This window comes from Phyllostomus hastatus, unplaced genomic scaffold, assembly GCF_019186645.2.
Source record: "Phyllostomus hastatus isolate PE091 unplaced genomic scaffold, TTU_PhHast_1.1 phas_contig_40, whole genome shotgun sequence".
NCBI classification, from domain to species: Eukaryota; Metazoa; Chordata; class Mammalia; order Chiroptera; family Phyllostomidae; genus Phyllostomus; species Phyllostomus hastatus.
Genome location: NW_025333872.1, coordinates 58,071,564 through 58,096,060, shown reverse-complemented (window position 1 = coordinate 58,096,060; position 24,497 = coordinate 58,071,564). Strand labels below are relative to the sequence as shown.

At 39.4% G+C, this 24,497-nt stretch overlaps 1 protein-coding gene across 1 annotated transcript in view; it reads left to right on the top strand.

Moving 5' to 3' along the window:
* AK9 (adenylate kinase 9) overlaps window positions 1-21,106 on the top strand; it is a 103,016-nt gene extending 81,910 nt beyond the window's left edge. The window contains 12 exon segments of the mRNA XM_045843710.1: window positions 1,450-1,656; window positions 2,011-2,229; window positions 5,667-5,880; window positions 7,936-8,137; window positions 10,256-10,402; window positions 10,504-10,724; window positions 15,384-15,580; window positions 16,684-16,853; window positions 17,080-17,178; window positions 19,191-19,293; window positions 20,404-20,518; window positions 20,904-21,106. Coding sequence (XP_045699666.1) covers window positions 1,450-1,656; window positions 2,011-2,229; window positions 5,667-5,880; window positions 7,936-8,137; window positions 10,256-10,402; window positions 10,504-10,724; window positions 15,384-15,580; window positions 16,684-16,853; window positions 17,080-17,178; window positions 19,191-19,293; window positions 20,404-20,518; window positions 20,904-21,106 — 2,097 coding nt within the window.
* The last annotated feature ends 3,391 nt before the right edge of the window (window positions 21,107-24,497 follow it).

Here is a 24,497-nt window from a genome sequence, read left to right as displayed (position 1 = left end):
TGACCCCTGGCTTCTCTGGTGCCTGTGTCCCCTCTACAAAGTGTGGAGCGGCCACAGATAGGAGAAAGCCAGGCAGAGCCAGGGTGGGGAACCAGGACAGCAAGCAAGCAGAATCGTGCAACACTATGCCCAGGTGAGTAGTTAGCAGAGATGCTGATACATACCCTAAGTACAAAGGTGAGCACAAGTTCATCTGAAACTACATTGTCCCCAGCTGGTAGTGTGGGCTCATCCACCAGTCTACCACCATACTTCCAACGATCTTTAGAAAATCAAATCTCAGGGAAAAAATTGTCAACATATAAGAAAAAGGGAAAAAGGGAAAAGTAGTAAGAGGACCAAATGGTTTCAAACTTCAAATGAAAAAGAACCAGAACTGAGAAACACTGCCCCATTGCCAAGCCTTTTCTGTGAGGAGGGAGGAGCATAGACATTGAGGGGAACTGGCCCTCACCCTCTCATCTGCCCTGCACCTTCAGTTCAAATCCCAGCTTCAGGCACTTTTTAGAAGAACTAGGGTCTAAGCAGTTAACAAAGATTAGGAAATACCAAGCTAATCAGAAGGCTCCGGCCAGAGATGAGAGAGCAGCCAGTGGGGTGAGACTGGAAAGGAGGGACATTATTTCAAATGACAGCCCTTGGGAACTCGATGTGCAGAGATGGAATGCAAGGAGACAAGATAACTTTTGGTTTCCACCTGGAAGGCAGCGCTCTAACTGAGACAAAGAATGCTTCCAGGAGAAGAGTTTGAAGGCAGTGTGGAACAATCAATATTACAGGGCTCAGTATTACACAAACTGAACTACAGCACTTAAAACCTATATAGCACCTAAATACCACTTAGTGTCAATATCCTGTCACAGGATATTGTATTATTCTTGTGTCCTCAGATAGGCTCTAACTTCTAGAGGGCATGTACTAGTCTATTAGTACAGTGCTTTACACAAAGTAACAATAATAGCTATAATAGCAATAATAGCTATCATTTGCATGCTTACCATGTGCTAGACACTCTTCTAAGGGCTTTACATATATTAATTTTAATGTTCCCAACAACTTTGTGAGATAAGTACTTTTATTATTCCTGTTTTACAGTTGAGGAAACTGAGCTTGTCCAAGCTAACACAGACAGGGAGTGTTTATACTCTTTGGGTTGCATTAGTTCTACTGAAAACCATCAGAAACATAATATTCTGACAACCATAGACGTAAATAGCATTTAATATCATGTCTGTGTGTTTCTTTATGGGATCACTATGATGTCAGAGTTTTAAAGGTATTCAATCTCTGGGTGCCAGATATTTAAAATATTACTATGTTATTAGATGAATGTTGCTGTGCCATACCAACTAAAATCCAGTTATTACAAAGTATTCCAGATGATTAGTTATCAGTGTCATTTGTTATATGTTTTATACGTATAATAAAAGGGAATATTTTCCTCCTTAGATTGTTAGAGAAGATGAAGATATTAGTGACGAAGACCCTGAAGAAGATGATGATGATATTGACAATATTCTTGAAGATGAATTTCCAAAAGATGAGGATCTAATGAGTGAGGAAGACGAAGAACAAGAAAGTGACGCACTTGAACGACTGAAAGGTGAACTGGGAGAAAAATTTGAAGCAGATATGCGTAATTTACAAGCAATACAGGTTATTAATTCTTTATTTTCATAATTTAAAAAAATGACATTTGAGTTGAAACAAAAGATATTTGATTTATGCCCTGGTTTCTTTTTAACCTTTCAAAAGAAATATGTATTTTAGGGCTATCTTCCCTTTTGTCAGCGCTACCTACAGTTATGAAAACAAGTTAATAAATAAGGGCAACATGGAAGCCACAGAGGGTTAAAGGTTCTAGCTGCCAGCATGCAGTCACACAGAAGCTGGAAAATATTTGTGCTCTAGACCGATGTGGTCAGTCACCAGCGATGTCTGTGTGCTGCCACCGAATACTACCAGCCCTCTTCCCACTGAAAATATTTGGTTTTATGCTTTTCTCATCAGAATGAATTTGACAGGTTTTTGATACCAGTAATTCTCATTAATGGAAGTCGGAAAATCCACATTGTACAATACATGTTGAATACAAAACTGAAACCACTGGTAGAGAATCGTGCAAGCATTTTTGAGAAGTGTTATCCAATATCATCACGCCTTGCCCAGAAAATGCTCAGCTTTACCTATAAATATATAAGCACATTCGGCTACTGGGATCCTGTAAAGGTAAGGTCAGGAAAGTAACGTCTGAAAGTTATGTTCTAGTATTTCTTTTTTTTTTTTTTTAGTATGTGTAGAGTATGTCTAAGAAGACAGTGGGCAATTTCAAAAATTGTAAACATTGCACAGTATTCTTAACTAGCTATAAAAATATGTGGTTGTTTTGCCTTTCTGAAGTGGGAAAAGTAGTTGAAAGGTTTAATTTCTTTTGTTTATTTCTGTAGAGATAGCCCAGTCCCAACTTGTTTTTAACTTTGTAGCAAAAGAAAATGGTAGTGGAAATATTTTCAAACTAAACATCTCGAGAGTTGAACTGTGACACTAATTTGCTACCTGATTTTAGGCAAGTCTTTTAACCTCTTTGATTCTGTTTCCTCACCTGTAAGATGGAAGAATAATGCCACCAGACCACTGTGACCAAATGTAAGAGTATTAAGTCCTCTGGAAAGTGTGAGACACAATTCAGAATGAGCCATTAATGTTCACAACAAAATTATTTTAAGTATTGTAATTTTATGCAGTCTGTACAAATAGATTTAATCCAATTGGAATTTAATAACTTCAAATGTGGGATGGTTTTCTTTTTTAATTTTAATTTTTTAAATTACAGTTGACATTCAATGTCATATTAGTTTCAGGTGTACAGCATAGTGGTTAGACATTTATATAACTTACAAAGTGATTCCCCCAATAAATCGAGTATCCACCTAGCCTCATACATAGTTATTACAAAATTATTGACTGTGTCCCCTTTGCTGTACTTTACATCCCTGTGATTACTTTGTAACCGCCAATTTGTACTTCTTAATCCCTTCACCTTTTTCACCCGGCTCCTCAACCCCCTCCCATCCAGCAGCCATCAGTTTGTTCTCTGTATCTATGGGTCTGTTTCTGTTCTGTTTGTTCATTATTTTGTTTTTTAGATTCCACATATAAATGAATTATATGGTATTTGTCTTTCTCTGTCTGACTTATTTCACTTAGCACAACACCCTTTAGGCCGCAAATAATAAGATGTCCTTCTTTTTATGGCCTAGTAATATTTCACTGTATATATGTACCACATCTTCATCCAGTAGTCTATTGATGGATATTTAGGTTGCTTCCATATCATGGCTATTGTAAATAATGCTGCAATGAAATAGGGAACCATAAATCTTTTCAAATAAGTGTTTTGGATTTTTTTGGGGGGGGATTTCTTTGGATAAACATCCAGAAGTGGAATTGCTAGGTCATTCTATTTTTAATTTTTTGAGGAATTTCCAAACTGCTTTTCACAGTGGCTGCACTGATTTCAATCCCACCAACAGTGCACAGAGATTCCTTTTTTTCCACATCTTCACCAACATTTGTTGTTTAATGATTTGTTGATGATAGCCAGGATGGTTTTCAGCAAATCTTAACCAAGAACATACCAGCCACTGTTCTAGTCCCTGAGAATAAAGTAGTGAACAAAACAGACAAAGTGTCTTCTATTGTAGAGCTTATATTCTAGTTGGGTTGGGGAGGGAGGATAGGCAATAAATAAGTAAACAAAGCAATAGGTTCTTGTCAAAATTAAGCACTACAACACAATAAAAGCATATCATCTAGTAGTGATCTGCTCACTCAACCAGGTTACCTTTGTATTTCTATCAGTGATATAGCACAGTGGAAAAGACCAGTGGTGCCTCTGGAGCTAGACTGCTTGAATTCAAAACCTCTGCTTACCAGCTGAATGCACTTGAACAAATTACTTAACCTCCTCTGAGCCATTCCCACTTATACAATGGGAATATGAATAGTCTCTACCTGAAAATATTGTTACAATGATTAAATGCATTAATTACTGTGAAGTGCTCACAACAGTGCTTGTTTTTTTGTAGAACTCAATTAATATGAGTTATTGATGTTATTAATATGTATTATTATTATTGATTGCTGATAAAAAGTATTTTGGAGGACAAAATGGAGCCATGTGCATGTCATTGATACTCAAAACTTCCTTCTCAGTTGATACTGTAAAACACAATAAGTTTCAATTCTAATTGTGCTATCCTCTTTATCTTAACCATAAGAGAAACCTTTTCAAACATCGTGCTAAAGTATAAAAACACTATGACAGGCCCCTCCATAGAGAACTGGATAGAGTTAAGCATGTATTAGAATCGCCTGGAAAGGGTGTGAAAATAGTCACGACCTAACATTCTCTCTGAGATAGGTAAGAGAGAGAAAGAAGCAGGCAAAGTCAGAAGTCTTATTTTGAGAGGAAAAACAAGCCCATGTGCAAACACAATTAGGATTGTACAAAAACACCTTGTAGAAAAGTGAGTGCACAGCCAGAGGGAGGGTTTAAGTGTGTGAGGAATCATTTGTAGGAGCTGCTGGGAACCTTTCTTGTTGCCTGGAAATTTGGTATTTCTGACTTTATGCCATCATGGGTATGAGTGTCATCCTACTGCAAGGATTCACACTTAATTTGGAAATTTGACATGGAGCCCTTAAACTTTCAGCTTTTCTGGTATTACCAAGTATAAAACATAGCACAGACATTCTCACCCCATTCCTGCGTTTCTCCCTATCTGAGGCATTTACTCCCTGACATAAATACCACTCCAGCCCAAGAATGATAATGTTGACAATACCACTGACTACTAACAACTGTGCCAGTGTAGCTCTGGGGGAGCGGCTGTTGCCATACTGTTTCACATCTCCTCCATCAAGGCCAGGGATGGCTGATGCCTGGCCATCTGGTGCTGTAAAAAAGACATGCAAACCTAGCATCAATACATTACCCAGCTCTCATCATCACCTCAGTCGTGTGGGACCCCTCCTCCCACTTCATTCCTCCCCTGCCCCTTACGCTGCCTTTTAGGTAGATTTTTTTTCCTTTTGTGGCTGCTGTTGATGAGGTGAGTGGCATTTGTCCTAGTAGTATGTCCTAAAAGATAAACTAGAACCACATTCTCAGTGTCTTTTCCTCTTCTTATAAGGACACCAGTCCTATTGGATTCAGGCCCCATTCTTGTGACTCATTTGACCTTAATTACTTCCTTGAAGGACTGTCTCCAAATACAGAAACTTTGTGTGTTAAGGTTTTGACCTATGCATTTAGGGGAACACACATCCATCCATAACATTACCTTAGTGATAGACCTATTTGTAAAGATAAATTGGCCCTTGAATATATCTAAACAACTTTATACTCCTTGGCAGGAACATTGAGTATATACACCAAAGACATTATAAAGGAGATCAAAGCACTCTCACAGTCATAAACTGAAAGCCTTGTATATGGGTATAAAATAATTTGTTCTTTTTATATAGTTTTATAAATATTAATATTTGATTATAATTAGTTTTCTTATTCTTATTTAACAAATTATTTTATTTTTAAATATATTTGGAAGAAATGCTATATGATTTAAAGCTAACTTTCTAATTTAATTGTATATATATTGCAGCTAAGTGAAGGAGAGACAATCAAGCCAGTTGAAAGTTCAGAGAATCCAGTTTATCCTGTAATCCATCGTCAGTATATTTATTTTTTATCTAGTAAGGAAACTAAAGAAAAATTTATGAAGAACCCAATCAAATACATTCGCCAACCCAAACCAAAGCCTAATATGCCCATTAAGATTGCAATTGTGGGGCCTCCAAAATCTGGGAAAACGACAGGTAAGGAAACGTTTGTCTTTGTTCCCGAGAAGCATCAAAGAACCCCCCCGAAAAGAGGTGCCAGTTCTTCAAGAAACCAACCATCCAAACTGACTCAGAGAGAGAGAGAAAACTTCAATGGGCCAATAACCATTTGAGAGAAGGCATTCAAAAATATGGCCCTGCTCTAAAACAGCCTGGGATCAGATGGTTTTAGAGAAAAATTACGCAAACTTTCAAAGGGTGAAAAACTCAAGAGATCTTTCCTGTGTTGTTATAGGCTCTTCCAGAGTGAGGGAAAAGACAGCTTCCTGACTTATTTTCAATTTCTTTTATTAAGGAATATGGTCCATATAATGCAAAAGATATAAAGAATACAAATTCATTTCTAAATTAGCATAATCCTGATATTAAAACCTAACAAAGGTAATACAAGAAATTATAAACTAATGGAACATAAACAGAGTCAAATAACAGTATATTAAGATATTAGCATAAAAATTATGTTAAAAATTTTGTAAGTCTAATCTACTGTATTAAAGTTGAAATAGTGAAAGTCTATTACCTTAGCTATTGCTGAATTGAATGAGGCATTTGGTAAACTGTATTCCTGTAATGTCTGAATTTTGTATAACTTTGGACTCTGTGTGTGTGTGTGTGTGTGTGTGTGTGTGTGTTTAAAGGCTGATAGTCCAACCATAGTTGGTGTAGTAAGCATTTCTAAGTGACATGCTCTCAACATCAACCGTATGTTGATTGTCATATGGTTGTCATAATGAGAATAGGAATGGAAAGGACAGATACAGGAGATCTTTGCAAGGAAAACAGTGGACTTCATGACTCAGAATAGAGAATGGAGGGCAGAGATGAGGTCAACGGTCAATTGGAATTTGTCACAGGAAAAATAGAGTGGAGTTTTATGTTCCACTCCTTCAGATGGAATTTGCTTTGCCATTTAAATTTCTTAACATGACGAGAGCCTTTAATAGTCATATTTAAAATTTTCACAAAGATGTTGATATTTCCCAAAGAAAGCAAAACATTGACATTCAATTAAGATTCCACAACCACAGCACAAAGTAAAAGTGGAGACAAGACCATCTAATTTCACATTTCTTTGTTGAAACAGAGGTTAATTTTTAAACAAAATGTCAAACTGTAAATGCTTAATTATTTTTAGAACTTTAAAAAATAGGTCTGATTCTATCATTTCTGGCAAAACTGAGGTTAAGGGTTCTGCGGCTCTCATGGGGGTTTCCCTTCTGCGGGATCTTAACTGTAGTCAGTTCACCTGCATTCCCATGGGACGAGGCGGGCTCTCTCAGTGTCCCCCATGCTGCTGTCTGCAGACAGCGATGAGACAGGGCACACAGACCCCAGGAAAGCATGCCCACACTTATGCTAGTTCCTGGAAGCCATGCCTCGGTCTCATTTAGGAGAAGCAAAGCCAAGGTGAGTTTTCTTTCAACCAATGGTGACATCTGTGTAACATTGGACAAATCATCCCATTTAATTGGGCTGCAGTTCTTTCATGTATAGAATTGGAATTTCAGTATCTACTGTACCCATCTGGTGGGATACTTGAAAATATCAAAGTCACAGAAGAAAAATTACCTCATAAGCTGTATATTACTATGAAAATGTCTGGTATGCCATTATAATTTTTCAAAGTTGTTTCTTAGGGGATTAAGCATATTGGACATAATATTGGCATATTGGATGAGTTATTTTGGACATAATACCAAATATTAGTACTATACATAGGATGCCTCGTAGTTCTCAATAATTTTACTACCTCATGAAAGAAGAAAAACTTAAGTGTTGGTTTGGTTATGAGAAAAACCCACAGAATTGGCTCATTACCCAGATCTGTCAGCCATATATACCTGAAGTACTGATAATGATTGACCTTTGACAGTATTAATTCAGTGAAATGTAGCAATTTTAATTTTCAAAATGTTTTTGAGGAATATGAAGATTAGTTTGCTGTTGATATCAGTTAATCAGAATCTGCAACTAAGATTAACTGATGAATTTATGAAGTGAAGTAAGTTTAAAAGTTTTAATGTTTTTCAGTTGCCAAAACCATTTCAAATGAATATGGCTTAAAGCGTTTGTCAGTAGGAGAAGCTCTGCGTTACGTGTTAAACCACCAGGCAGACACAGAGCTGGCGCTCATGTTAAACTGGCATCTTCATAAAGGAATGACAGTGCCTGACCAACTGGCAACTCAAGCCTTAGAAGTGTCTCTGATGGGAAATGCGTGTAATACTGCAGGGTGAGTAGGGGCCTCGAGGGGTCAGTTAACTCTCAAGAAATGATTCACTGGAATTTAAAACATTTATCTTAAATAGGGTTTAAAGCTCCTATAAAAGGTGTGATCTGCTTGTTAAACTTTAGGCACCTATATGGTCACATATTTTACTTTTCTGTCAGGCTAAACTTGGCTTGAGCACTACATGCCAGAACAACCAGCAGGCCACTGTACTCCCTGCAGCAACTTTACTAGTATAAACTTATAATTCCCTTTTTATCATACATTTCTGTGTTATTTTCTTAGTGATTCCCCTGAAGATTTCAATTAAGATCTTAAAACAACCTAGTTCAAGTTAATAGTTGATGCCGACATCGGCCTGCAGTGTCCACATCATTATGGATGAAATGAGACATTCACACTGACTACCGAGTCCTGTGGAGGAAAAGGGACAGCATGGCTTTTCTCTCAAGGGGTGCAAAAGCCGTGGCCTCCGCCATGAGAGGCCTTTATTTCTATCTCTCCCACATTATAGGAAGATCCTCATTAACTATGCACAGGTTTGCTTTAGGTGGTTACCTTTTAAGAAGCCAATCCACTAATCACATCACAGAAAAGGGATATTTGCAAATGAAAAGGCAAAAGTAGTTGAATGGGTTACACTCACCCTTGGAAGGTTTAGCATGGATTTTAAGAAGTTACTTTGCAGTAAATGTCCTCAATTCAGGGTGAGGGAGTTTTAGCAAAAAGCAAGACTCATAGCAGCCTAGGTACATTGCAGGCCTGATTCCCCACAGGAGAACCTATCCGTAGGCATGGGTCCTGTGCATCTCCCAGTGGGAGCTGGACCCATGCCATGCAGAACTGTCTCCTACAGCCCTTCCCTGCAACTGGTCCTTAATCAAATCCTTGGACAGTTCTCCTACTCTCAGTTATGAAGGAGCAGATTCTGGGGGTCAGATGATTTTTTCCCAGAGAAGGCTTTGAGACTTTTGCAAATTGAGTTACCTCCTCCCTGTTGTTCAGCCTTGCATACAAGAAATCTCAATAAGAGGAATCTTGGTTGAGTCCTAAAGATTTTATTTCACTTTAATGCCAGGAGAGTGACTACTTATTCACCCTCAATTTCTATATTGAGGGCCCTTTGAGTGACCCTTCATGAGACAGAGAAGCTGAGCCACTGTCCATTAAAGGCAACAACAACGACACCCCATACATTGTCTGTTAGGCTTGCCCAGCTACGTGAACTTATGATCCTCTTGGCCATGGAGTATAGAACTAGTTAGTACCTAGAGATCTGGCTGGACAGCATTGAGTGAGGGCATCCTGTGACTTACTTCAAACCAGCCCCACCTGATGACCATCAGCTAGCACTCCCCTGACTTTGGGGGCCACTTCTCCCAGAATTTGCAAACAGCTTTCATTCCTTCTCTCAGTTTGATAGTAACACTCCCATTATTTCGAGCTGTTGGACTAACAAATTCTTCTCCAGTTCTATTCAGTGGCATGATGGGCCTTGATAGGACGATTCTCTTCCAGGTATTATGGGGCTCCTCTCACCAGCTCTGTCTCCCCTTCCACACACCCAGCCTCCCTAATTGAATAACGCAATATTCAAGGTATTGTGTGTGTTCTCTCTCGAATCCTAAGATTCATGCACTTAGGATGCTAAGTGTATGAATTCAGAGATGTTTCCCTATGTATGCTGCCCTCCTCCTGGGTCTTGGGCTGTCTGAGATTAAAAATACAGATAGTCCTGACCTGTGTAGCTCATTGGTTGGACATTGCCCTTTAAAGCAAAAGGTCAGGACTTTGATTCCCAGTCAAGGCACATGGCTGGGTTGTAGGCTCAGTCCCTGGTCAGGGTGTGTGCGAGAGGCAACCGATCAATGATTCTCTTACATGTCGGTGTTCTCCCTCTCTGTCTTTCTCCCTTTCCCTCTAAGAATAAATAAATAAAATCTTTAAAAATGCATGTATGTAGAGAGAGATAAAGAGATGGAGCACAGAGAAGATGAATCAGGTTACATAAGGAAGAGCATGAGGCTACTCCTAAAGAGATAGACTTGTTCCAGAAGACAGAAAGGGAGGCATGAGAGAAAAGAAGTCTGGAATTTTTGTTTTCATGTCTCTCCTTGTTAGTGTTATCATCGACGGGTACCCTGTAACTGAGCATCAAGTGAGCCTCTTGGAAGACAGGTCAGTCACCCCCCTGGTCATCTTGGAGCTGGATGTGCCTTCTAAGGAGATTTTCAAAAGATTGCTCTTGGAAAAAAAAAATAAACCAAGGTAATGGATGTGATAAAAACAGTAATTAAGGAATGCACTTTAATGATCTAGGAAAGATGTCTTAAACAGCTTTTTCCATTCCTTCTCTGTTTCTCTATTAGTTTGCCTTACCCACTGCACAACAGCACAAAGATTATAGCTGTCAGGTACTCAAAGTACCACAAAAACATTGTTGCGATTAGGCAATATTATCAAGAACAGCACCAGAACTGGTATGTGATTGATGGATTTCACAGCAAATGGTGGGTGTGGAATGAAGCCATTAAAAACGTTAAAACAGTGAATAGATACATGCAGATATACCTGGAAAGAATAAAAGCAGGTGAGAAAACATTGTTAAAACAGAATAAGATGTGAATTTAAAGTCTACGTATGCATGACTCATGTTACTCTAATTCATTCAAATTGAACATTTGTTCCCACAATTTTAATCAGTATTTAAAAATATAGTACTATCTAATTTTTGTGGGCATATATATTTGTTTTAATAAATGACTGCTGCTATTCAAGCTATCATTATTGAGTGCCTGTGGGAACCTCGCACATGCAATAACATGTGGCCTTCCACTCAAAGGGTTTACGGTGTTGGGGTGCTATCTGTGTACAGCTTCCCAAGAAGAAGCCAGTTTCAAGCACGGCGGTTGTATGAGGGCAGAGGTCTGTGGAGCGACACTTGCCCAAATTTTGTTTAGGGATCTAGAGTCCAAGTTATCTTTACTATTTACATTCATAATGATGCTATGTAAATGTTGAGTCAATAAAAATTAAACTTGAGCACAAAATCTGTGTTCATCTATATTTGGAATCCATGAAAGAAAATGTTTGATTATATTTCCTATAAGTTTCTTGATTTTCCTCCAAAAATACCCAAAACAGAAGAAAAGTTATCTGTGTCTTATGTATCTAAAACCAGCGATGACTCCAAACACTTTATCTGTAGGGGTCTTACAGACATTCGTTCAATGACTTTGTTTAACTTTGGAAACTACAGAGAAGTCATAATAAGGTGTGAGAGAGCAGCTCTACTAAGAGAATCTAGCACAAGTAAAAATGCAGTGAGGATACTGATAATAACTGTATCATTGAATCTTGACTTGCTTCATTGTCCAGGCTTAACCATTATCTTTGGTTCCTGTTTGTCTGCAAATTGGAAGTTTGTTTTCACCTGAGTGTTATAAGGCATGAAGATAAGAATGTAAGGGAAGGAAGAACTGAAGTTTTAGGAACCTATTCAAAACAAGTTTTGGATAGCATCACACTAGCAAAACATTCCACAACAGACTTTTAAAGCAAAAATCATGTCTCATTTCTTTTTCTATTACCTTATTTCACCCTCCCTGCCTTAGATTGGGTTCCCTGGAAACAGACTCAAGATGAAAAACAAAATAGAAACAGAGGCATGGATAGGTGGAACAGACTGACAGTTGTCGGGGGGCGGGGGGCACTGAATGAAGGGATTAGCCAAAGAACATACATGAAGGACCCATGCATGGACCAGGACAGCAGTGTGGTGATAGCCGGAGGGAAGGGGGCGGGGGCTGGGTGGAGGTGGGCAAAGGGCGAAGGGATGCGGACATCAGCAATAGTGTGAACAATTATACAGATACAGAAGCTTCATCAGAAAGGAGTGTCAGGAGCAGGGGAGTAGAGTTGCCAGATTTAGGAAATGAAAACAGTACCATGGCTGGTGTGGTTCAGTGGGTTGAGCACCAGCCTGTGAACCAAAAAGTCACTGTTTTGATTCCCAGTCAGGGCACACACCTGGGTTGCAGCCAGGTCCCCAGTTGAAAGTGTGTGACAGGCCACTGATTGTACATTGATGTTTCTCTCCCTTTCTCCCTCCCTTCCCCTATCTCTGAAAAAAATTTAAAATCTTTAAAGAAAAAAGTACAGGATGCCTGGTAAAATTTAATTTCAGGTAAACAACAAATAATTTGATAGTATAACTATGTCCCAAATATTGCATGAGACACACAGTATTTTGTCTGCCAACCCTAACGATATCCCCCTGTGGGGAAGGGAGGACAGTAGGACTGGGCAGACGGAAAAACTAAACTGCAGTGCCGTGGGAACTGAAGACTCAGTAGATCCTATGGTGGTAGGGAGGCTTGGATAGATTTTCAGAGTTTCCCAAATTACGGAGAAGGGCCAGACTTCATTTACTCCCATTAGTCTGCTGTTGACCCATAGGTCACTCTGGAAGGAGGCACAACCTGTGACAGGGACATTCCAAGTGCAGCTCTGAGCCAGCAGCACCGATGTTCCCAGCAGCTAGCGGGTGGGTACCTGAGCACTGAGAAGGGGTCTGGGTGGGGTGCCCTGGTGTCCCCATCACCCCAATACACTTGGCCTCTGCCTGGAGTCATTTACTCTAGTCGAGGTCTGCCCCTCTTGCTCTTCAGCTTCTACTCACACCTAATAATCTAGCCTGTGACCAGTTCTTTGAATTTTGTTTTATTTTTTTTTCTTTCTACATTTCCTTTGTATGCTATTCAAATGATCCTCCCCAGTCAGGAGCCAAGGTTTGCTCTGCTAATGAGATGGGGCAAAGTCAGAGCGAGAAGAATAAAGAAATTCTTCCTCATTCTGCCACATTCCAGAATAGAATCTATAGATATTGACAGATGTTTCACAGATATCCCAAGAATCAGAAAAAGATATTTAAGTGTCACTTAGGACTTGAAGTCAGGTGATTTTAAATTACTAAATCTGTCAGAATCGGTGAGGTTCAGCACATCCCAGCTGAAGAGCAACCTATAGAACCCTATAGTATAACACGATAGCACTATATATACTATATACTTCAATAATACCATATACCATTATATGGTAACACTGTACATTATAATACTTTAAAATAATGTTATACCACTATAGTATTATAGTAGTGTAATATTCTTTGTAAGAAAGGGATACTGGAGCTTTTTAGTTTCTTCTCTGCTGTTCATAAGCAGCAGGTGGACTAGTGGATTAGTTTGTCTATTGCTGCATAACACGTTACTCCAAAACTTGGCAGCTCACAACAGCACACACAGTTTCTGTGGGTCAGGAGTCTGGGCGCAGCTTAACTGGGTCCTCTGCTTCAGGGTCTCTCGTAAAGCTTCAGTCCAGGTATTGGCCATGTTGGCCAGGACTGTGGCCTCATCTGAAGGATCAGCTGGGAGCCTCGCTCATGTGCTGTTGACACAATTTTGCCCCAATTTTGCCCCTTGAGGACTGTTGGACTGTGGGCCTCAGTTACGTGCCATGTGGACCTTTCCAACACAGCAGCTTGCTTTATCCAGTGAACAGAAGAGGGGGCAAGAAAGGGTGCCAGCAAGGCAGGTGCCACAGTCTTTTGTAACTGCTTTAGTTTCCTAAGGCTGCTGTAACAAAGTACCACAAGATGGGTGGCTTCAACAACAGAAATTTATTCTCTCACAGCTCTGGAGACTGGAAGCTCAAAATCGAAGTGTTGAAAGGACAAAAATCTCTCTGAAGGCTCTGAGAGAACATCTGTCCCATGCCACTGTCTCTGCTCCCAGTGCTCTCAGCCCTGCACTCCGGGGCTTGCAGACACATCACTCGGATCCTGAGGATAAAATTTCTCTGTTCATATTATCAAATAACTGCTTTATAATTTCATAGTTAAGACCTTCCTAGGTATAATTTTAAAAAGGTAAGCCCTGACCAGTGTGATTCATTAGGTTGGGCATCATTCCAAAATATGAAAGGTCACCAGTTTACTCCCAGGTCAGGGCACATGCATTGGTTGTGGGCCAGGTCCCTAGTTGAGGATGTGCAAGGCAACCAATCAATGTTCCTCTCCCTCTTTTTCTCCCGCCTTTCCCCTCCCTCTAAAAATAAATAAATAAAATCTTTTTTTTTTAAGGTAAAACCTTTCACTGTTAAGAAGTACCATTAACAAAATATACTGGGGTCAAAATTTACTCATTATAACTGGGATGTAAAAAAAAGCAATTTTATTTTCTTTAATATCTTGTTTTGAGTCCCCATTCCAGTGGAGTATTAGGGAGAAAACTCTTAAACTTGTCCATTGAGAAATTTGAGCTCTGTATATTTAAAATAGATTCCTTAGGGTAAACCTACTGTATTTTTCAGAGTATAAGATGATTCCCCCAAAATTTGGGAGGAGAATGGGGGTGCGTCTTATAGTCCAAATGTAGCTTACCTGGCTCGCTGGTGCGGGGTGGGGGCAGGGGCAGGGGGCTATGTTATTTATGTTATTTAATATTTTACCACATTTTTTGCTTCAAATTTTTTTTCCTATTTTCCTCCTCTAAAATGTAGGTGCATCTTACAGTCCAAAAAATACGGTAGTCACTTTGGGATAAATGTTTCTTCACTTCCTTTAAGTGGCATCTGGGCACAGGGGCAAGTTTGTGTCAGTAACAGCATGTCAACAAACCATTTGCACTTCCTCAAATCTATCCATAGAAAAATGTAAAATATGATGCAAATGTATATGTGATTGGATGTATATGTGTAGATATACATATGTGTGTGTATATATGGTTAATATAAATAATTTATAATAGCTAAGAATTAAAAACAACCAAAATATCCATCAACAGAAAAATGGTTAAGTAAACCATATGTATATTTATACAATGGAATACATGCATCAACTTTAAAAATTAGGTAGGTTATATAACCTGGTATGAAAGACCACAACTAACTAATTAAAGCAAGTTGCAGCATAAGATTTACAATATAGTGGTGGAAGCACACTATATGCAAAACACATGTACATGCGATTGTACAGAAAAAAGTCTGAACAGGATGCAAACAGCAGTGGTTACCTTAGTCGGAACTGTGAGGACAATGGTCTGAAGAGAAACTTACTTTTTGCTCTACTGTTTGGAAATTTACAATGCGTGTGCATTTCTATAGTGCTGTGTAATTGAAGGTTGTTTTAATTTAAAAAATCATTGTGCTTTCTATGAAAAAAAGTACATGTAATAATAGTCTGTTATACTAGGGAAAGCTGCCTGCATTGACAAGCTGTGCATCACCTCTCAAGAACTGATTTCCCGCCTGGGCGAATTCGGACAGTTCTGCCCTGTCAGCCTGGCAGAATCACACGAATTAGTCGATTGCTCTGTAACTGACTCTTTGGAATTTGCGGCAGAGTTCAGAGGGCATTATTATAAAATGGATTCTCGGAAAAAACTGAATGTAAGTTTATTCCTAACTCCAAATATTTACTAAGGAAAGAAAATTCCTGTCTCAGAATTCATCAGATAGGAAGGAGTAGACACAGTGGTCCCCAGAAACTGGGGACCAGAAGCCTCATTATTGAAACCTATGGTTCTGGGATCAATGAGACAACTCAGAGGCCAGTCCTGGGACTGCATCCCAAAACATATTTCAACACAAAACAGAAGTTGAGGGTCGGTGATGGGCCCTCAGCCTGAGCCAGTTTAACAGGTAGGGAGACCCAGTGGTGAGCCTCACCAATAGAAGGGATGCTGGCTGAGCATCAGGGCTCCGCCCACAGAAGGGCGTCCAGGGCATTCAGCTCCAAGAGTACAGAAGGGAACTCGAAATCAGTGGAAACGAAGTAATGTTTCCTGTGCTTTAATTTTTTTTCCTATCACTAGAATTCCCAGTATACCTTGTATTTCTGTTTAATGGAACAGAATACAGATTTGTTCTAATATTACAATGTCCATGATGTGATGACATAAAAAGATTGGTAGTTAAAAACTAAACGGATGCCTCCGAACATTTTATTTTCCTCCAAAGAATTAGATTTTGTAATCACTTAATCAAGGATACCTTTGTTTATTTCTGCTTATTTAAATAATAATCACAGAATTTAAAAACTGCAGGTGACATTGGAGATCATGTATCTGGTCTGTCCCCTCCATTTTATAGAGTGATAACTGAAGCTGGAAAAGCTATCTCACCTGGCAAGAGGCACACAACTAGTTAATTATACTACAGGACAGGAAGACAGGTGGGCAGGGGACTGTGTGCTCTTGAGTGCCTGGCACATAGTAGGAGCTCCACAAAAATTTTTTGTGTTAATGAGTTAGAGAGAGAGAGAGAGAGAGAGAGAGAGAGAGACTAGGAGAGACAGATGCATCACTTGCGAGTGTTCCTGGAAGGAACTCGCAGCCGGGAAGGAGTGATTGTCTGCTGGAAGCAGCTCTCCGGTGGTTTGGGAGACCAAACATTGCTGCTGAAAATGGGGGAGTGCTAGGAAAGTCTCAGTGGGTTTTTGATTGACATGGTATTCCTGTTTTAAATAGTCTTATTGTTGTAATCCTTTACAGAAATTTTTGGAGAACCCAGAATTATATGTGCCTCCATTAGCACCTCATCCACTCCCACCTGCTGACATGATCCCCAAAAGGCTGACGCTGTCAGAGCTGAAGAAACGATTCCCTAAGTGTGCTGAGCTCCAGGGCTACTGTCCAGTGACCTATCAGGATGGAAATCAAAGGCAAGTCCTCCTGCAAGTGCAGCGTGATGTCTCCACTCAAAATAAGTGGTTCATGTAACAATCTTAACATTGTGGTCAAAAGGTCACTTGTTTAACAGGAAAATATTCTATTTCTTCCTTGAGTTGCATAGGTAGAAAAAGAAAATATTTCGACATTTTATTTATACAATACTGCATATTATTTATGCTGTAGTTTTGTTTTTGTTTTTGTTTCTTTGTCTTTCAGATATGAAGCCCTAGTACCTGGTAACATTAAGTATGCCATAGAATATCGTGATCGTATATATATTTGTGAGAGTAATGAAAAACTTCAGAAATTTTTGAGGTGAGACCATTTGATAAGTCACATATTTCTTGAATATCTTCTATGTTCAGTGCCCCATGCTGGAATATATATGTGTACACATGTACACACACACACATACACACACATCTGTATGTACATATATGATGGTGAACAAGGACTGATCACTGCTGTCCCGAAGCCGGAGGCTCAGAGGTAAAATAGACTTTAAGTATCTGATAAGAAAACAGAATGTGAAGGGGTTCTGGATGGGGAAATGCCAGGAGTTCTGGGAAAGTGTGCCCCAAAACCTGACTAGATTGTCTGTTCGTATAAGACCTAAATGCGAAGTGGAAATTGGCTAGAGGAAGAGAAAAGGGACAGGTTCTAAGCAGAGGGACCTACAAACCTGGCCCGGTGAGCACAGAACTGCAGGAAATCTGGCGTGGCCCGGGTGTGATGTGGAGAGGGAAGGGGCAGGAGGCGAGGCTGGAGACAGTGAGCCAGACCTGGGTGTGGAAGGTCAGGTGGAGTCACCATAAATCATCTGGACTTGATCCGATGGGCAGTCCGAATACAGGGACTGGTTCTGAGTGCTGTAATCAAATTTGCTTTGAAGAGAGGCCATCACTGGAATGTTGATAACGGATTGGAGGCAGAAACACCAGGAATACTGTTGGAATAATCCTGTCCAAAACAATATAGCATGTTTGATGTCACTCATGAAGATTAATGAAATAATAGCAGCAGGCTTAAGACAAGCCCTGAGAATCACTGACAAACAAGTGTCGGAAGAAGAGCTTACAACGGAGAATGAAAGGAAGAACCTCCAGAGGGGTGAAAAGAGACCCGGGAGGGGAAGCTTGGGAGGTGATGGGGAGAGAAAGTTTCTGGGAGGGTGTGCCAAGAGGTTTAAATGCTGCTCAGAGGTGAAGCAAGGCAAGATTTGAAAAGTGTTTCAGATGTAGTTTGTAACAGGTCATCAGTGTTCTTGGCAAGAATGATTCCAATGGAGTGAGGTAAGTGGCGAGTTGCAGAGTGCCAAGGAGTGGGTGCGAGGTGATGCAATGAAGACCTTGCCTGTGGCCCAGAGGTCACAAACACAGAGGTCTGCAGTGCCAGGAAGGTGGAGGAAGTGAGGGAGCAGGGTGGGTGTGAAGCAACGGACGTGGGGGACTGCTGCACCCGGGAGCGCACGTGTGCCACCCGAAGGGGCAGCGGCCCCTCGTCTGCTGCCAGACATTTCCGTTTTTCACAGGTTGGAAACTAAATCCCTTTTAGTTGTACTTTTCTGATTTTTAAAATATTTGTGATGGATTCAAATTTTAAAATACTGTGTGAATCCAATCACATCCACAGGCAGAATCTGTGCAGTGGTAGTGAAGCGCAGTTTGAAGTTTAACTGTTAAAAAAAGAGAGAGAGAGACATGAGTTGCTGGAAGAGAGATGAGATTGAAGGACTGAGGTGGTTTTTCTTTTCTTTTTTCAATGGGAGAGGTTTGAGCATGTTTAAAGGCAGATGCATTTAACGTTTTCAGTAGAGAAGTCAGTCTCTGTTAAAGAAAGAAACCTCCCCCTGTACATCTAATGCATGGGAAGGAAGTGGCAAAGGTGAGAGGGAGAAAGAAAGCCTGTGTAAGGCACCTGGAGACAGGGTAGTGGGGGAGGTAAACTTTGCCATGGAAAGGGGAGCCTGTAGGGGGCTTTGCTGGGGACAGGCAGATGAGCAAGTTCCTTTCAGAGAACTTCCCTTTGTATAGCATGGCATCTATGTAGGAGGTTATTTGGGAGAGTCAAAAGTTTGCAGGAAACAAAGAAAATTTTATATAATTGCTGTGAAAAGTAAGGGAATAGGCAAGCAGGGCTGGGGACCGAGGCAAACATGATGGTCACAGATTTCTAGGAGCACCAGTCTTCCCACTTGGATCACGTTCTCCAGTGGAAAAAATGGGCACTGAACTTTACCTTTCAGTTGTCTCTTGTATATCTACTTTCCTGTATTCGCACATTGAGTGTATCTGAGGGCATCTGACTAATCAACTCTGTGTTCTTAGGTTGCCAGGGAAATACTGGGATCAGAAGCTTCCATACAAACTTCCCCCGTTGAAGGAACCGATAAATCTCACTAGTCTTCCTTTGCCTGGATATCTGGAACAGGTTCAGTCACATGATTCTCTCTCTATATACACATATATATACACATTAGAAGATACAACGATCTCTTCTTTAATAGTAATTTTTATTTTGGTAATGATGAAATTCAAGACAGAATTTTCTCATTTTAAACTGCAAATCCACTTTTAACCTATTTTATTTATGGGTGGTTATGAAATAAGATATATAAAATAGCTGGTTCCCAAATACCTGCACTAAGGTGAGAAGAGAGTAGATTGTTATAAAATTATTTACATTTGACATGGAGTTTGGCTCGTATTTTGAATTTCAGTGCCTGCACAACATTGTCTTATTTAAAATGTACAGATTCTGGGTCCAATAGGCTTACTCCTTGCTTCAGAGCTGAGTTACACTGTCACTGAAGCTGTCTACTGTAGTGACATTTTATTTGTCTAAATATAACTCTTTTTACACATAGTAAAGCTTAACAGTAGCCAAACACTGTTTTTAATTCTCTAAATAAATGCCCAGGGCACACTTTCATACCTTTCTCATGAAAATTCTTAACCACTTTTTTTTCAGCTCTCCTAGATGTTTGGCCTTCACTTAAAAACAGAACACAAGCTGCAGCTCACCCAGAGAGGGTATTCTTATAGCGGCCAAGTTCCATCAGGGGGCCTCCCACTTCCTGTGCCTGCTCGGGCTGCAGAATCTTGACGCAGTGATCTCTGCGGTCTCTGAAAGTCCTTGTCAGGTGGCCAGGGGTTCTGACAGTGGTAGGCAGTCTGGCCAGGTCTGAGCAACCGAGGCAGAAATGGGCCAAGACAACTCAAAGTCCAGTGTTGCCTTCTTTCTTTTTCAACTTTTTGCTATGCAACATGTCAAATATATAAAAACAGAGAATTTTGTGATGAAGCCCATGTACCCATCACATAACTGACACTAACCCAATCTGTGATTTTCATTTTTCCTAATCAAATGTATTTTGGCTTCCTTTTCTGTCGGTTAAGTGGTCATCTAACCATCTTCATAAGTGCCATTCTCAACCCCAGGAGGCTATTAGAGGCAAAGAATAGCCTCTTTATCTATTTGCCACTAAGAAAATAAACCAAAGTCAAATATGTACATGTTTACATTGTTCCCTACCTGCAGGGTATTGCAACTTCTCTGATTAAAGCAATGAATGCAGTAGGATGCTTAAAGCCCAAATTTCCCTTCTTAAGTATAGAGAAATCTGCACTGCTCTATATAGCGTTTCATCTAAAAGGTATGTCTTTTTTAATGATACACTATTCAAAAGTAATTCAACACTAACTGTAGTATATGTGATAAATAGGACTGTTAAGCTGGGCTCGTCTCTTGAATGGTGTGTGTACATATGTGTACATGTGTGCAAATATCTTAACGAAAAAACCAAAACTGAATTCCTGGTTTTTAAAGCAGGGACTCTGAGTAATATAGTCAGCTCTCAAAAATTCATGCCACAGAGGAAGGTGAAAAGGAAATTATGATCGAAAATAGAATAATCCATAAATTTTACTGGGGTTTGGTTATCTTCTTAGCTCAGTCACACACACACTTCTCTTTCTCTGTAATTTAGTGATTTACTAACCTAACAGAAAACATTCACAAGTCTGTGAAATTTTCTACAGCCTTTAATCCCAAAGGTTCTGAATATACAAGAAAAAAGTATAAGAAGAAGATGGAGCAGTTTACAGAGAGATGTGAACTCATTACATACCTGGGTGCCAAGATGACCAGAAAATACAAGGAACCTCAGTTTAGACCAATTGACTTTGATCATAAATTACAGACCTTTATCTCTCTTAAAAATATAGACCCAATTAATGAATAGTGTGCAACCAGATTGTCAAGAGTTATCTGAAAGACGTAAAAGGAAAGAGAAGTTGAAAGCCGGCCCCTCTGAGTGGTGCCCCACAGCTGCCAGACCTAAAGGACTCAACTTCTGCCCCTCGGGGAGGAGTGCTCTCCTGTAAGCATGTTTCAGTACAAGTTTAAAGTTTACTGCTCTTTGTCTGAGATTTGATTCTGTAATACATGGTTATTCAGACTACCATTTAGAATATTTAGGTAATTCATTTTACTTAATAAATCTACTGTTCATTTTTCTTTTTAACATTTTCAGTAGAAAAGTCAGTCTCTGTTAAAGAAAATTACTCAGCAAATGTTAGAAAGCTCCAAGAGACAAAATTAACATTTATATCAATAAAACAGAAATATTGGTTATACTTTTGAAATATGGAGGTGTTTGTAAACTATGAACATAAGATACTTCATCATTTTCCCAAAGAAATAAATGGATTTTGAGATAACTAAATAGCTGTCTTTTTTCTTTTTCTTTAACTATGAAATGCAGTATGCTTTATACATTATTTTGCAATTAAAAATCACCTGGGGTTTTGAGAAGGATGAAATTCAGAGTCTTATATGACATTATCAAGTAGTATATTCAAGAGGAAGACTTATTAAATTGAATTTGAAAGAGATTTTTAAAATAAGATTATCAATTTTTTAGCAGCAGCATGAGAAATCTAGAATGTGAAGTAGCAAGATTGGCTCTTTAAAAAATAAAAAATGCAACCTGTGTAATCTTAGGTAAAAAAGGCTCAATTTCTCTAAGCCTTTGTTTCTTAATCTCTAGAATTAGTGATTTATCTCTGTTCAGCTTTCTTAAGTTATAACTGCCAAATAAAATCATACATACTTAAAGTGCACAACTTGGTGATTTTGTTGTAGGAATACATCGTGAAATATTTGCCACAATCAAGTTGACTAATACATCCGTCACGTCACAGTTGCTGTGTTGGTGTGTGTGTTTAGTTAGAACATTTAAGAAGCAAATTTCAAGTATACGTACTCTATTAACTATAGTCACCATGGTATACATTAGAGCCTTGGAATTTACTCAGCTTATAATTGAAAGTTTGTACCATTTGACCAGTATCTCCCCATTTCTCTCACTTCCCAGCCCCTAGCAACTACCATACTACTCTTTGCTTCTATGAATTTGACCTTTTTTAAAAATTAGATTCCACATATAAGTTTAGGGGGAAGAAGGAACTTTCCTCTACCCTCAAGCTTCTTTTTGGCTGGTCTAATCATTGAATCTACATGAGACAGATTAACAAGAGAAAATAGCCAAATTTAATCACATATATATATGTATGGAAACCCCATATATTTGAGAGACTCATAGACCCTAGATACATGAGAGGTTCAAGGACAGAAAGTTAAAATGAGTTATAAATGGGTTGAACTAAGGATGAGGTAAGTCATGATCATTCACCAGACAATAAGAAAAACATATATGCAATAATTAGAAGTTTGCCCTGCCCTGTATATAGGTCATAAAAAGATATGTCTGCTAATAATTATTATTATGAACAAGGCTCTTAATTTAAATTCTTCTAGGTAGTTAGTGGTAGGGAGGGATAGCAGAAGTTTCTCTTGAGTCCACAGGGTCTTGGTTACCTTTAACTCATCTTGGGCCGACTCGTTCTGAACCACTACAAAGTGATGCCATTCAGTATTTGTCTTTCTCTGCCTGGCTTCTTTCACTTAGCATAATGTCCTTCAGGTTCATCCATGTTGTTATTGATCCATATAACTTCAGTAATGTTCATTAAAAACTAGAAGCCTATTTTACATATATTTTGTATAATATATTTCATAATAAAATCAAGAGATACAGGCCTAGAAACTGGAACATCACAGAATCAGTGCTATAAAAATCCTATAAAGGCTTTATGGCCCTGGCTACTGTGGCTCAGTGGACTGAGTGCTGGCTGTGAATCAAAAGGTGGTTGGTTCAATTCCCAGTCAGGGCATGTGCCTGGATTGTGGGCCAGGTCTCCAGTTTGGGGCATGCAAGAGGCAACCAATCCACGTATCTCTCACACACCAATGTTTCTCTCCCTCTCTTTCTCCCTCCCTTCCCCTCTCTCTCTCTTAAAAAAAAAAAGTGCTTTATGGACCTTATAAGGATGCCTTACTGACACTGAACATTGTTGATTACCCTTCTATTCCCCTCATATCCCTTTAAGTGATAATGAGTTTTGGACTTAAGCTACAGTTACCATCAACCATCACAGCTTGCAAGGATGTTTTTGATGTCCTTCATAATGACAAAGGACTTCCAAGAACTTCTGCTTTCCAACTTCAAAATCTTTCCAGGTTCTCCACTGACCCAGACCACCCAGAAGCCAACAGGTAGGTACTGGGCTCTGATGAAGAAGTTTTTGCACCCTCTCAGTGCCAAAAACTGAGGACAAGGGTGGAGATTGGATTTGGAGAGGAAAAGTCTGGATAGCCCTCTTATCTATCAATATTCACTCTGTAAGTGATCTCATAATAATTTTTAATCTATACTCTGATAATTCCAATATCAATATCTCAAATTCTGTTTTCACCCCTGAACTCCAGACCATTGCCTATAACTGCCTACTGTATATATTTACTTGATTTTCTAGTTGATATCTTAAATTTAGTATGTCTGTCCCACACTTCTCCCAAATTCTCTTCTTCCAGTTTCCCCCCAGATCATTTAAGGGCAAAATATCATACACTCCATTGATTTGGCCTCAGAGCTGTAAATCAACCTTGTTTTCTTTCCCTTACTCTCCATACCCACTCCCTCAGAAAGTCCTGTCAAAGAGAATTACTTCAAAAATAAACCATGAGTCTGGGCTTGTCTCATGTTTTTACTGCTCTCACCCAGTCTCTGTGAGACTCATGTCCCTCTAAGGTCTACATTCCACATAGAGCTTGGAGAAATCTTTAAATACATAAACAGACTTTATCAGTACCTTTTTAAGACCTTTGAGCAGCCTCCTATTTCAGTTATAATCCAAACTCCTTACTTTTGGCATGCCTTTCATGAACTAATGAGTTAATTTTGAGGGCATTTCTGGATGAAATTGAAATGTAAGTTGGTTAACTTTAAGCAAGCAGATTGCCCTCTAGACTGTGGGTGGGCCTTACCTAATAAGCTAAAGGCCTGAATAGAGCAAAAAGACTGGCCTCCCTGAGTGAGAGGGAATTCTCCAGCAGAATGCCTTCAGATATCAGCCTTCATCTGTACCATCAGTTTTTCTGGGTCTTAAGCCTGCTAACCTACACTGCAGATTTTAGACTTCCCAGCCTCTATAATCATGTGAGCCAATTTCTTATAATAAATCTAAATTTCTTTATATTTCCTATTGGTTCTGTTTCTCTGGAGGCCTCTA